General features: G+C 40.6%; 1 protein-coding gene and 1 long non-coding RNA gene across 21 annotated transcripts in view; one reads left to right on the top strand and one right to left on the bottom strand.

Moving 5' to 3' along the window:
* The window catches only part of LOC125754677 (uncharacterized), an 84,827-nt gene that overhangs the window by 38,083 nt on the left and 33,331 nt on the right, over positions 1–13,413 (top strand). The gene's annotated exons all lie outside the window — the stretch shown is intronic.
* Positions 1–13,413, bottom strand: part of DMD (dystrophin) — a 2,170,621-nt gene that overhangs the window by 9,912 nt on the left and 2,147,296 nt on the right. For all 20 annotated transcript variants that reach the window (XM_025439443.3, XM_025439430.3, XM_025439477.3 and 17 more), the window contains one exon: positions 5,766–5,858. In XM_025439443.3, coding sequence (XP_025295228.1) covers positions 5,766–5,858 — 93 coding nt within the window. The remainder of the gene's footprint in view (positions 1–5,765; positions 5,859–13,413) is intronic.

The following is a 13,413-nucleotide window of genomic DNA, read 5'->3' on the forward strand; positions in this document are numbered from 1 at the left end:
GACTCATTATTCTGGGTTAGAATCTCAGGACATTACTGTTTTGGGGTGGGGGGTAACTTTAGCTTCCTAATTTTAGTTCACTAACTGAAAAAGTTAAGGAACAATGAATCCCTTTTTATGATTTCTATTGTATCACAAGTGACAGAAGAGTCAAATGGTCATACTTCAAATACTGCAACATGTATGATCTCTGGTGAACATGGACATAAATACACAAATCAATTCAAAAGTACAGCTTTGTTGAGCTGAGAGTGGATCAGCACCAGAAAGTGTGTGACTGCATATACAGAATGAGCTAGAATGGACCACAGTAGCGTAAAGCAGGGGTTGGCAAACTTTCTGTGTAAAGGGCCAGACAGTAAACATTTTAGGCTTTCCAAGCCCCACAGTCTCTGTAACAGCTGTTCAACTTTGCCACAACTACTCTCTCACTGGAGTGAAAAAGCAACCATAGACAATATGTCAATGAATGGGTGTAGCTATGTTCTAGTAAGACTTTATTTATAAAAACAGGTAGTGGGCCAGATGTGGCTCCTGGACTATAGTTTGTTGGCCCCTGGTGTAAAGGCTAAGAGCTCAAGATTTATGGAAGCTGAGGAAACAGAGTGGTGCCTGAAAGGGGATGCGTGATCTTATCTTCATGCTGCTCTTCCATAAAAGAACCACAGTCAAGACTCGAATTTTAGAAGATGGCAGGTTTTGCGCAGCTGCTGGGTGGCTAATTTAGAGACATTTACCAGAATGTATGTGGGCTTTATGGAGGGGTGGGTAATATGAGAGAGGATGGCATGGATGTTAGGGATAAAAATAATACGGCACAGGTCAGTAGGTAAGACATTGTACAGGCAGTAGAAATACCTGCATAGCACCGTTAACTGTGTTTTAAATTGTCTTATTGCACTAAAAACTTATTTTGGATCCTACTGATCACTAATTAGTATACAGTGGCACCTCATTTTTAGAGAAGCCAATACCATACCACTGATGAGGGAAGCCTTCCTTTTGTAAATGCACGTACATATAAAAATACCTTTGTTAGAATGCAAAATGATCAAAGACATATGGACAAATCACTTAAATTGTTTATTTTTAAATTATGTTTGTTGTACATTCTACTCATGTACTGTTCCTAGAGAATAATGGTGGAGATTTAGAAAGTGCCTTATAGTAGATAATGATTTTTATTAGAGTGGAATTCCAATTCTACATATACGTATAGACAGAGGGATACATTACTGGTAGATAAATAGATTAGAAATTGGCTAACGTTCTGTGTCTAATATACACCGAGCCACTGAAATCCCTCAAAGTGGTTGCAAATAACTGTGTCTAGAGGTTAATCATGAAAGGTATGATCACAAGGCTAAACACGCGCACATTCACACTGTGAACACCCCGCAATTTATAGCGGCTATTATGCAGGACAGTGTCAGCTAGCAGTTTTTCACCAGGAGGAGAGCATGCAACCCCTTTATTAATTTGGGTAACAGTTTAGCAAGGCCAGTGAGATAAGATCAGGGGCTTAATTTAACTTGCCAAATGGCCATGAACAAGGCACTTCTGGCTTCCAGGGACTTTTAGTGAAAATGCAAGGTGAAGATTAGCAAGTACCTTAACACTTGAGCCTGATGTCAAGACTGTGGCAACTGGTAACAGAAAAGTTGTACATTTAAAATGCAAAACTCCCCTATCTATATACTTTGCATTTGTGAAAAGTGTAATATTTTATTTAAAAAGTCTTTTCCTCTGTGGGCAATTATCTAGCAGGGTTAAGTAAACCATGAGGTGGTATTTAATAGCACATTTCCACTAAATGTCAGACCTCTGGCTCTGACATCTGTTTTGAGTTACTCAAACAGCTGTCCGAAACAGCTGCAGCAACTGTGAACTTCATTCTTCCTTACACAGCAATGGGAACATGGGTGGCAGACTTAGATTAAAAGCACAATGTCCTCCAATATACTAGGCGGGGCTTGGCAGAAACTTCCATGGTGAATCTTTTGAAATGTAACTTAAAAAAAAAAAGATGTGTACCTGGGCAAGGAAAACCAAAATCAGTTAGATCGGTATTTTTTTTAAACCACTGGATCTGAAAATCATTTTAGTGGGTTGCAACCAGCATTTTATTTTTGAATTAATAAAACAGAGGAATAATTCAACAGAGTGAATTAATTGTAGCATAGGAAATGTTGCTTCACGAATCTTATGTTTCTGATCTTTGTATGTGTATGTGACTAGACACATACATGGGTGGTATATATATATACATGGTGGGTGTATACAACGCGTGCGTACACACACACATCCAATGTATTTTATACCCTTAATCCAGTTTGAGATGTAAAATGTTTCTCTTAGTATGGATAATGGTCAAAGGGTCCAAAGCCACTGTTTGAGGGGTCAGAAATGCTAAAATGACCTTTCAGGACCCTTCTATTTGGGATAGTCTGTAAGCCTGAGATGTTAAGATTCAAAATTTTCTGCTTTACATCAACCTAACATACCTCCTGATTGGTAAGATGCTCCCACTAAAGCCTACCATGTATATATTTTCCATTCTACTTTTACTATGATGAAACTTTTTATCCATTTGAATTTGAGGAGAAAAAGGGGGTGATATTGTGATTTAGAATTAAGAAATAGGTATTAGGTCTTAATCCCCCTTCAGGGCATGGAACTCCTAAAACCTTTGGAATTTCCTGTGAAGAGAGGCATGGAGATATCTTTTGTTGTGTTAGTAAGACAAGTCTTGGAAAAACCATACTTACTTATGCTTAGGGGCTGGGTACCAGGGGAGCCCACCCTGGGCTTAGAGCGTTGGAACTTTGAGCCCTACCTCCTGACCTCAGGGGCGAGAATGGGAGTGGGGGCTGGAGACTGAGTTTGATCCCCAGTGGCCAGTGATTGAATCAAATGCATCTATGTAATGAGGCCTCCCTAAAAACCCAGAAGGACTGGGTGGGAAGAGCTTCTGGGTTGGTGAACACCCGTAGGTGCTAGGAAGAGAACACACCTGGAGGGAGCATGGCCCCCTCTCCCCATACCACGCCCTGTTCATCTCTTCCATCTGGCTCTTCCTGAGTTCTATCCTTTCATAATACCCTGTGATCTGGTAAGGAAAACATTTCTGAGTTCCGCAAGCCACTGTAGGAAATTTATCGAACCCAAGAAGGGGGTCGTTGGCACCTCTAAGTCTACAGCAGGTGGGTCAGAAGCCCAGGTGATAAACTGGACTTGGACCTGGTCTCTGAAGTGAAGTGGGGGTGGTTTTGGGGACCTTCACCCTCATGATGTGGGATCTGATGCTCTCTCTGGGTAGATGGGGTCTGAGATGAGCTAAATTCTAGGATACCCAGCTGGCGTCAGAATTGCTTGGTGCTGTGGGAAGAACCCCCCACACATAGGAATTGGGTGCAGAAGAGTAAGGGCTGAGTTTGGCAGGAAGTGGTGAAAAAAAAGTCAAGGTCACAGAAATGATAGCATCACAGAAAGAACAGCCAGATCCTGATTGTCTTCCTCAGGAAAATAAATGACTTCTCTCGGGCCAGCAGCCTCCTACTGAGTAAGTAGGAACTTAGTTCGTGAAATCGGCCAGACAAAGCCTCATCCCCTACTTGAGAACTCAAATTAGCACTCGGGCAGGTATGCTTCTGTCAGCACGATTTAGCGAATGCCATCCAGGGGGGCCTGCAGCTCCCCCAGCTTCCATACAAGCACATGAACACCATACGAATAAATTTAACATCAGAGATGCCAACTGCCAAATATATCAGAAGAAGTCTGTTTCTCTTCTTCTAGGAGACTTCTTCCCTACATGTGGTATGCAGCTTCAGAGACTAAAAGGGGGATGCACGGAGAGGGTGCAAAGGACTCCCCCTTACAGATCATCAGGATGGGTCAGAGGCCCAGTACAAAAAGGCTGCCTGAAGGGAAGTGGAGCCATGAGCGCTGCTGCAGCCTCTTGTGTGCTACGCTCTGGTTGTTTAGGTGGAAAGGAGAGGCCAGGGCATCGCTGCAGCAGCCATTCACTTCCTGCCAAGCAGGTGCACAAACTTGCAGTTTAAGGGCCTGGGACAAGGTATCCATCTGTGACCTTCAAGGGCTAGGTTGGGGTCACCGAAATGTGTGCTACATGGGGGGCCCAAAGTTGTAGCCATGTAATCTTGAAGACCCTTGCTGTGCCTAAGGGGAACCCTTCCTATTTAAGTCAAAGGGTGCTTCTGGGGTTCATGTCCTAGACCTCCCCATCATGGCACTACCACTACACTGTAATGGGAACTCTGGAAGTCGGCCTCCTCAGTGGCCCATAACCACCTCGAAGGCAAGGAAGTGGGCACTTCTTCTTTGCATCCTTAACGCCTCCACTGGCACATAGTAGGTGCTTGTAAAAGCTGACAGGATCAAGGGGAAAGCATGTGATTTACATCAGACTGGCGCGTAGCCTTCTCATGAACCACGGCATCCAGGTAGAGGAGACAGCCGCGAGGGTCGTGATGGAGACAAGGGTGGCAGGTGGGGGACGTGGGGGTGGAGGGAGGACAGAGAAGATGCTTATGTGTTAAAATCAACACATCAGAGGCACTCAGCAGTGAAAAGATGGCTGGTGCAGATATTTAAAATTAGCTTCCCTGATGGTTCCTTAGCAACGCTCTAGCAGAACGGTACTGCTTTTAATGTGCACCGCACAGTGTTCACTCATACATCAAATAGCTAGGAAACGGCCATTGTCAGCTGACTCTGAACAGAAAGATAGGAAAAACGCATGACTCCAAACATTCTCCTCATTGCTCTTATGGAGAGGAGCAAATAGCCAGACTCAGCTGCCCTTCCCTCCAGGGCTGCCCATTAGAGGTGCCAATCATTGGCCACAAAGACTTGTGTTCTCCCCTTTGGCTTGTCTAGGTTTTCCCTCCATTTGCTTACAGGTGGCTGCTGCCATTCTTTTTATTCACCAAAGGGAGGTGGGTTAGTGACTCCGTTTTAGGTCAGAGCAATAAGCTAAAATACTCCAAAATGCTACAATGGGAGCGAGACCTCCTTGGATAAATTAAGACATCTGAAGCTCATACTGGCTAGTGGGAAAAGCTGGCAGGGTGAAATGCTGCTTTTCTATGAGGGGAAAAATACCCAAGGTCAGAGTGATGGTGGGAAATAAGGGCCTTAATATTATGAATGTCTTTCTTTGCAAAGATCATATTCCATCTATGGCAGTGAAACCAACCCCGACAGACTAGGATACAGAGATTTAATTGTACCTATATTTAAATAATGGGGTGTAAGACACAATTTTTAAATATAAAGGCATCAGATTGGAAGTCTGAGTACCCGCCACTGCTGTATACTCGGCACATTCTGGATTTCACCGTATGGCGTGGTAACTGTCTGTCCCTGGCAGAGGTGCCATCAGGGCATGAATTTCCTTGTCTGTCAAAGTCACAGCATCCTTGCTCTTAAGGAAAGCCTCTCTCATTATTAACTCTTCAGATTAATGTGCAAAGAGGAAACAACTGAGTCAGTACTCTGATTTCTAGAGGTTTCTCGATTCTACGGGTGTCCGAATTCAACTGGAAGCCCAAACCAGTCAGTTTAGTCATCTGTAGCAGAACTTCACCCTGAAAACTACTCACTTCTCACAGTGACCCCCTCACCCTACTTTGGCACTCCATCAGCATGTTTAAACACGGAAAATACACAGGCCAGTTGCATGTGGAAACGGGAGGCCTGATTCCAGCAGGTGTGAGTGACCTGCACGCCCTGGAGCTTACCTCTGGAACTAGGGAAGGAGTGGTTGAGCTGCTCCATCACTTCCTCTAACCCTGTGCTTGTGTCCTGGGGAGGGCTGAGCAGGTCTTCCTCGCCTTAATGGAAGCAAGCACAAAGAATGGCATGTTACATGTCTGGCAAACATAGATAGCAGAGAAAAAGCCCACGATCCCATGTAAAGAGTCATTATGAATTCATTTCCACTTGCTCAGAAGTAACATAAATAAAGATAACCCTGGAAGGCCGAATAATTAGGGGATGACTTGTTCAAGGGAAGAAGAATCCCATGTAGGGCTGTGTCTAGATCCTTGTCTTTGGAGAAGATAGCGGTTTCTCTACTTGGAAGGTAAGATAAAATCAACATGTCTTAGGCCCCATTAGTAAATGTGAACCATTTTTAAAAAAAGATTTTATTTATTTATTCATGAGAAACACAGAGAGAGAGGCCGAGACATAGGCAGAGGGAGCAGACTCCCTGAAGGGAGCATGATGCAGGACTCGATCTCAGGGATCATGACCTGAGCCGAAGGCAGACACTCAACCACTGAGCCACCCAGGTGCCCCCATTTTTCTTGGTAATAAAAGAACAATTAGCCACTTACAGGGTCTCTTCAATACAAAAGGAAGTAGGTGACGTTTTGCATTCATCTGATGAAGGTAAGGGAGAAGTAGAGACTTGGAGGTGTTTCCCCCACTCTCTCCTTTGCCACTTAACCAAAAAGATAAAATACAGGTACTTCTGAAGCCTAATGGGATTGGGAAATATTTAATGTCCTAAGGACCTTGGCTATGGGGGTTCTGCAGAGTGGTTTCCTTCCACTCTGTTACATGGGACAACTTTATCATTATGGTTTTGGAGGCTTATGAAGGGGAAGCTTTTGTTGGTTTTGAGAATTTGTCTACGTGAGGGGAGAAGGAGGTTTTGGATGAAAAGGAGTTCAGGGATGGATGGTCCTCTTCTGGGAATAGGAGTCCACTTGTAGATTCTGTTGATCTGTGAGTCTCTGCTGATGATTCATTTGGTACAGAAATACACAGCTCAAATAGCATTTGCAGTAAAGGACAGATTTCTCCATTGAAAACAAAATTACTATGAACTTTGAAGGTTTTTGGAAACTAATTTTTTATAATATTAACTTCAAGCTTTATTTGTTCAGTATATTGTCACTTCTGTCAAAAACAAGACATTGCTTTGGCAAATCAGTGGCAATGAATGTGCTTACAGACAACCTCAGGTTCACGTCTGGCTTGGAAATGACTAGGCAGCCAGTGACTTTTTGACCTAAGTACGCTCGTCATTTCCTTTCATCTGTGCCACTTGGATTTCCATCTATGATTACAGTCCTGAATTTATTATTAAGTTTTTTGTCTTGTTTTTTAGGGTGTAAGCTAATAGGATCCTTGACGTGATGTTCATCATTAAGACAAAATCACATCCTAGGTGGAGAGAAGGCCAAATATCATTATTATAGTGGAGGGCTTACGGACCTAGGATAGAAAGAAAATCTCTCCTTTTGTGAGTCTCAAGGTAACATACCATAGAAAACCTCTTTCAAATACTAAGGACAGGAAATAAGTGCTGAAAAATTAAGATCACAAGATGGAAAAAGAAGTGGTATCTACCTACCAATCTACACACCCACAAACACACACACATGACTTACTTCTATTTATGCCCCTAGAAATGAAAAAATCAAATAAAGCACCTTTAGTTTCTTTTTACTTGTGAGTTTAAACCATCATTATCTGGTGAGGATGGAGTGAATGAAATATCGCCAGGAGGAACAGAATCCTCACAACTGCAGGGATGATTACATCTCTTTGTTCCATTATGGATGCAAATTTTGCCAAGTTGTGGAACATGAGGCATTTTTAATGGCAGTAAGTTTGCTTTAGCAATAGTATGCCTTGCAGAATAAATCAGAACCAACAGAGACATTCATGAGCAACCATGTTAAAATTTCTGACAGTTTAATTACATCATACTGGAGCTCTAGGAACTGAATTGTAGTGTGTTAAGATTCAAACACAGTTCAGTGACGCGACTGGCATTCCTCTCCCTGAATTATTTCAAGGATCAAATTTTAAAGCATAAACCTAATGATGTCAACCAAGTTCATCTTTATAGATAAACTATCATCTGTAAGTCTCGAATATAAGCATCTAAGTGCAAATATAGAGTTGGTTTGCCTTAATGGAAGTGTTTCATGACAGCAGTGAAAGTAGCCATTCAAACATTTTCTGAGTGCCGATCACATCCTACATAGTACATACATGAGTCAAGAATAATCCTGTTTTCTCCTTTTCTTAAGATTTTCTAAGTAAAAAAGTCCTTTGGGTTTAATCTCCTTTTAAGAATCAAAATCAGTTATCACATGTATCCACGAGTAGAGGTGAATCAACGCTGAAAAATGCTTAATGGTCGATATTTTCTGTGCCAATTATACTGGAAATGTTTAAACTGCTAAATGACACCTGACATTCAAGCAACACTGCTGGACTCTTTGATACTGAACTGGATTTTTTTTTTAATTTTTTTTTATTTATTTATGATAGTCACAGAGAGAGAGAGAGAGAGAGAGAGAGAGGCAGAGACATAGGCAGAGGGAGAAGCAGGCTCCATGCACCGGGAGCCTGATGTGGGATTCGATCCCGGGTCTCCAGGATCGCGCCCTGGGCCAAAGGCAGGCGCCAAACCGCTGCGCCACCCAGGGATCCCCTGAACTGGATTTTAAATGTCTAAAAAAGTAGCCATACAGATTTAAAAAACACTAAGATTAGCTTACTTATAAAAACATTCACCAGGAGCTCACTGTATGTCCAGGCACTGTTCTGAGTGCTGGGGATATAGCAATAAACAAAGAAGCCCCGTATCCATGTAACTTACATTCTTATGGAGGCCCACAGTCTAAACAAACAAGTAAGTTTTAGAAGTATGTCAGGTGCTGATAACCCTTCAGAAGAGAGGATGAGCAAAGAACCTTCCGAATGGGAAGTCTTGGAAGCTTTTATTGACGAGGTACAGTGGGGCAAAAACTAAGTCCATGAGGGTGTGACCCATGTATACAGAGAACAGCAAATGGAAAGACTTTGAGAAGGGAGTATGACTGGCTTGCTCAAACACCAAGGAGGTTAGTGTAGACAGTACAGAGTGGCCAGGTACTGGGGAGAGTTTGCTTCCCTGGCCTAGGAACTTGGACCTGGTTATGTGACCTGTTTGGCCAATGGAATGTTAGCAGATACAAATAGAGGTCTGTAATGTCCTTGGGTGGTTGGGTTTGTCCTCTTGTGCTTAGTGCAATAAGGAGCACATTGCCCAGAGAGCCTGCTGATCCAAGAAGGATGGTACAAGGTGGAACACACCTGAACCCAACCTATAACCTGGAGTCAAGCCTAGATGAGCTGCAGCAGAACTCCAGCCAACCAAGGGATGCGCAAATGTGAAATCCATAACCAGGGAATTTTGTAATTGTCACACAGGAATAGGTGACTGATTCTTTCTCTTGTAAGACATCAAATTAGAAAGAAACTAATGTTTATGGGTTTTCTAATCACATACTGATGTGTAACTACAACAGGCAACCCAGAAGTGTATTTAACTCTTAACAGTACCTGTAACCACAAATCTACCCCTTTGTCCGGCAAAAAAGCCATTTATTTAATAAAATATTCAGTCCCAACTGTACACACAGGAATTTGGCCAGCCTTTATTCCTACTTCACTGATTCACTGCCTGCTCAAACAGTATATTGCTAATGGTCAAGGGATCTCATACTTAAGTTAATGACGGTACTTTAACATTCGTACTTCAATTAGATTCTACTCCAAGGTGATTCCCACAGACATGCCAAAAAAAATCCTTTTTTAATTATTAGCTATAGCCTCCACAGCTTGTCTGAAGTTAGTTCAACAAAATGACTAAAACATTTAAAAAAAGGAATGTTTCAAAATAAGACAGGATCAAGTTAAAATAGTACACTGATGTAGCATAACAGGAGATGCTGCTCAGTGAAGAAAAAAGTGTGATGACTCCATTTCATCTGAAAAAAAAAAAAAAGAAATGCAGTGGTTTGCTGTGGGCAAGATATTCTTTAAGGTCTTCTGAAACTCACCATGGTTTTAGGCTTACTTGAAGCGACAATACCCTATCTGATCAATTCCCATTCCACAACTGAAAAGATAATGGTTCTACTTGCTTAAAAAGTGACTTCAGGGGTGCCTGGGTGGCTCTGTTGGTTAAGCATCTGACTCTTGATTTTGGTTCAGTTCATGATCTTAGGGTCATGACATTGAGCCCTGCATCAGGCTCCACTCTGGGCATGGAGCCTGCTTAAAACTCTCTCCCTCTGCTCCCCTTCCACACTTGCATACATGTGTGTGTCCTCTTTCTATCAAAAAAAAAAGTGACTTCAGCCAGAACCAATGTAGCCTATGCTGAAAGAACCCCCAAATCCTTATTCTTGTGATTTGCTGACACCTAAGCAAACTACTTTCTCTTTATGAAATAGGAGCTATGTCTTAGAAAATTATTTTGTCTTAAAAGGAAGGACTATATATAAGCTACTATACCCATTATTTTTCTTTGGATTACTAATTTAAATCATATTGTGTGTGTGTTTTTAAAGATTTATTTATTCATGAGAAACACAGAGAGGGAGAGAGAGAGAGAGAAAGAAAGGCAGAGACACAGGCAGAGGGAGAAGCAGACCCCATGCAGGGAGCCTGACGTGGGACTTGATCCCGGGTCTCCAAGATCACGCCCTGGACTGAAGGCAGCGCTAAACCGCTGAGCCACCCGGGCTGCCCTCATATTGTGTTTTGAATCAGTTTCCAAAATGATATATAATTATCTATTCTAACTTTCCTGCCCTTCTCCAGCTTTTCAAAAGAAAAAGAAATTATCCAGCATTTGATATTTAGCTTTAATCACTTTTTAAAAATTATGCTTCAAGGTAGCTGGTTTCAATTTTACATAAAATTGCTTTGTGTAAGTTTTTAAATATATCTTGGTATCCAGTGATGATGCTGATGATTGGCCAGTCAGTGTTTGAAGGATGATGAAAGATAATGAAATTAGTAGTCAATAGTCTTTTAAATTTATTTTTATTGACATACAACATTCTATTAGTTTTAAGTGTGCAACATAATGATTTGAAATATGCATATATTGCAAATCAATGACTACAATAAGTAGAGTGAACATTCACCACCCAAATAGCTATATATATTTTTTTCTGGTGAGGAGAACTTTTAAGATTTACTCACCTAGCCACTTTCAAATCTACAATACAGTATTGTTGACTATAGTCTCCATGCTGTACATTACTTCCCCCAAATTACTTATAAATGAAAGTCTCTATCTTTTGGTCACCTTCACCCATTTTGCCCATTCCCTGCCTATGGCCATCACTAATTGATTCTCTGTGTCTATGAGTTTCTTTCTTTTTTTTTTTTTTAGAGTTCACATATAAGTGATGGGATATATTTATCATTCTCTAACTTATTTCAGTTAGCATCATGTCCTCAGGGTTCACTCATGTTGTCACAAATGGCAGGATTTTATTCTCTCTGTTGGCCTCATATTTTACTGAATATATATATATATATATATATATATATATATATATATATATATATAAAATCACAGTATCTTTATCCATTTCTGTCATTGGACACTAAGGCTGATGCCATGTCTTGGCTATAATAAATAATGCTGTGGTGAACATGGGGGTGCAGATACCGTTTTGAGAATAGTGGTTATGCTTTCTTCAGAGAAGTACCTAGAACTGGAATTACTGGATCATGTGGTACTTCAGCTTTTAATTTTTTTGAGGAACCTCCACACCATTTTCCATAGTGGCTGCACCAATTTACATTCTTCCAACAATGCCCAAGAGTTCCCTTTTCTCCACATGCTCACCAACCCGGTATCTCTTGTCTTTTTGATAATGGCCATTGTAACAGGCGTGAGGTGAAATCTCATTGTGGTTTTGATTTGTATTTCCCTGATGGTTAGTGTTGTTGAGCACTTTTTCATGTACCTCTTGGCCATCTGTTTGAGATCAAGAAGCATGTGCCTATTGGACATAAACATTGGAAAATGTCTATTCAGCTCTTTTGCCTATTTTAAAATCAGATTTTTCCCCATTGATTTGTGGGAGTTCTTCATATGTTTTGGGTAATAATCTCTTAACAGATAATAGGATTTTCAAATGTTTTCTCCCATTCCATAGATTGCCCTTTTTGCTGATGGTGTCTTTTGCTATGCAGAACGTTTTCAGTTTAATATGGTCCTACTTATTTATTTTTGCTTGTTGTTACCTTTGCTTTTGGTGTTAAATCTAAAATGTCATTGCAGAGATGGATGGTAAGGAGCTTACCCCCATGTTGTCTTCTAAGAATTTTATGGTTTCAGGTTGTACGTTCAAGTCTTTATCTTGAGTTTTGTGTATGGTATAAAACTGTGATCTAGTTTCATTCTTTTGCATGTTTTCCCAACACCATTCATCGAAGAGACCATCTTTTCCCCATTGTTTATTATTAACTCCTCTGTTGTAAATAAATTGGTTATATATGCTCGGGTTTATTTCTGGACTTTCTTTTCTGTCCTGTTGATGTTTCTGTTTGTTTTTAATGTCGATACCACATTGTTTGGACTAATAGGGCTTTGTAATATAGTTTGAGATCAGGAAGCATGATGCCTCCAGCTTTGTTCTTCTTTCTCAAGATTGCTTTGGCAGTCTTCTGTGGTTCCAGACCCATTTTAGCTGTGAAAAATGCCATTGGAATTTTGATAGGGATTGCATTACCCTGTAGATTGCTTTGGGTAGGATGGACATTTTAACAGTATTCTAATCCATGAGCACAAAATATCTTTCCATTTTTTTGCATCTTCTTCAAATTTTTTTATTAATGTCTGATAGTTTTCACCATACAGGTCTTTCACTACTGTAATTAAATGTATTCCCAGGCATTTTATTTTTTTCGACGTAAATGGGATTTGTCTTAATTTCTCTTTCTGATAGTTCATTATTATAGAAGCAACAGATTTCTGTATATTGATTGTGTATCCTGCAACTTTACTGAACTCATTTATTCTAACAGTTTTTTGGTGGAGTCTACGGGATTTTTTGTATATAAAATACTTCATCTGTAAATTAAGATAATTTTTTCTTCCTTTATTATTTGGATGCCTTGTATTTCTTTTTGTTATGGGATAGTTGTGGCTAGGACTTCCAGGACTATGTCGACTCAAAGTGGCGAGAGTAGGCATTCTGGTCTTGTTCCTGATCTTAGAAGAATAGCTTTCGGTTTTTCACTGTGGAGTATGATATTAGCTGTGGGCTTGTTATATATGGCTGCTATGATGTTGATATATGCTCCCTCTGTGCCCACTTTGAGTTTTTATCATGGATGAATGTTGTATTTTGTCAAATGCTTTTTCTTCCTCTACTGAGATGATTATAGATGATTTTCATCCTTTATTGTGTTGATGTGGTGTGTCCTATTGATTTGCAGATATTGAACCATTCTTGCATCCTTGGAACAAATCCCACTTGATCATGGTATATTATCCTTTTAATATATTGTTGAACTTGTTTTGCTAATATTTGTTGAGGTTTTTGCCTCTATGTTCATCATGGATATTGG

The sequence above is a fragment of the Canis lupus genome, chromosome X (assembly GCF_003254725.2).
Source record: "Canis lupus dingo isolate Sandy chromosome X, ASM325472v2, whole genome shotgun sequence".
Classification (NCBI taxonomy): Eukaryota; Metazoa; Chordata; class Mammalia; order Carnivora; family Canidae; genus Canis; species Canis lupus.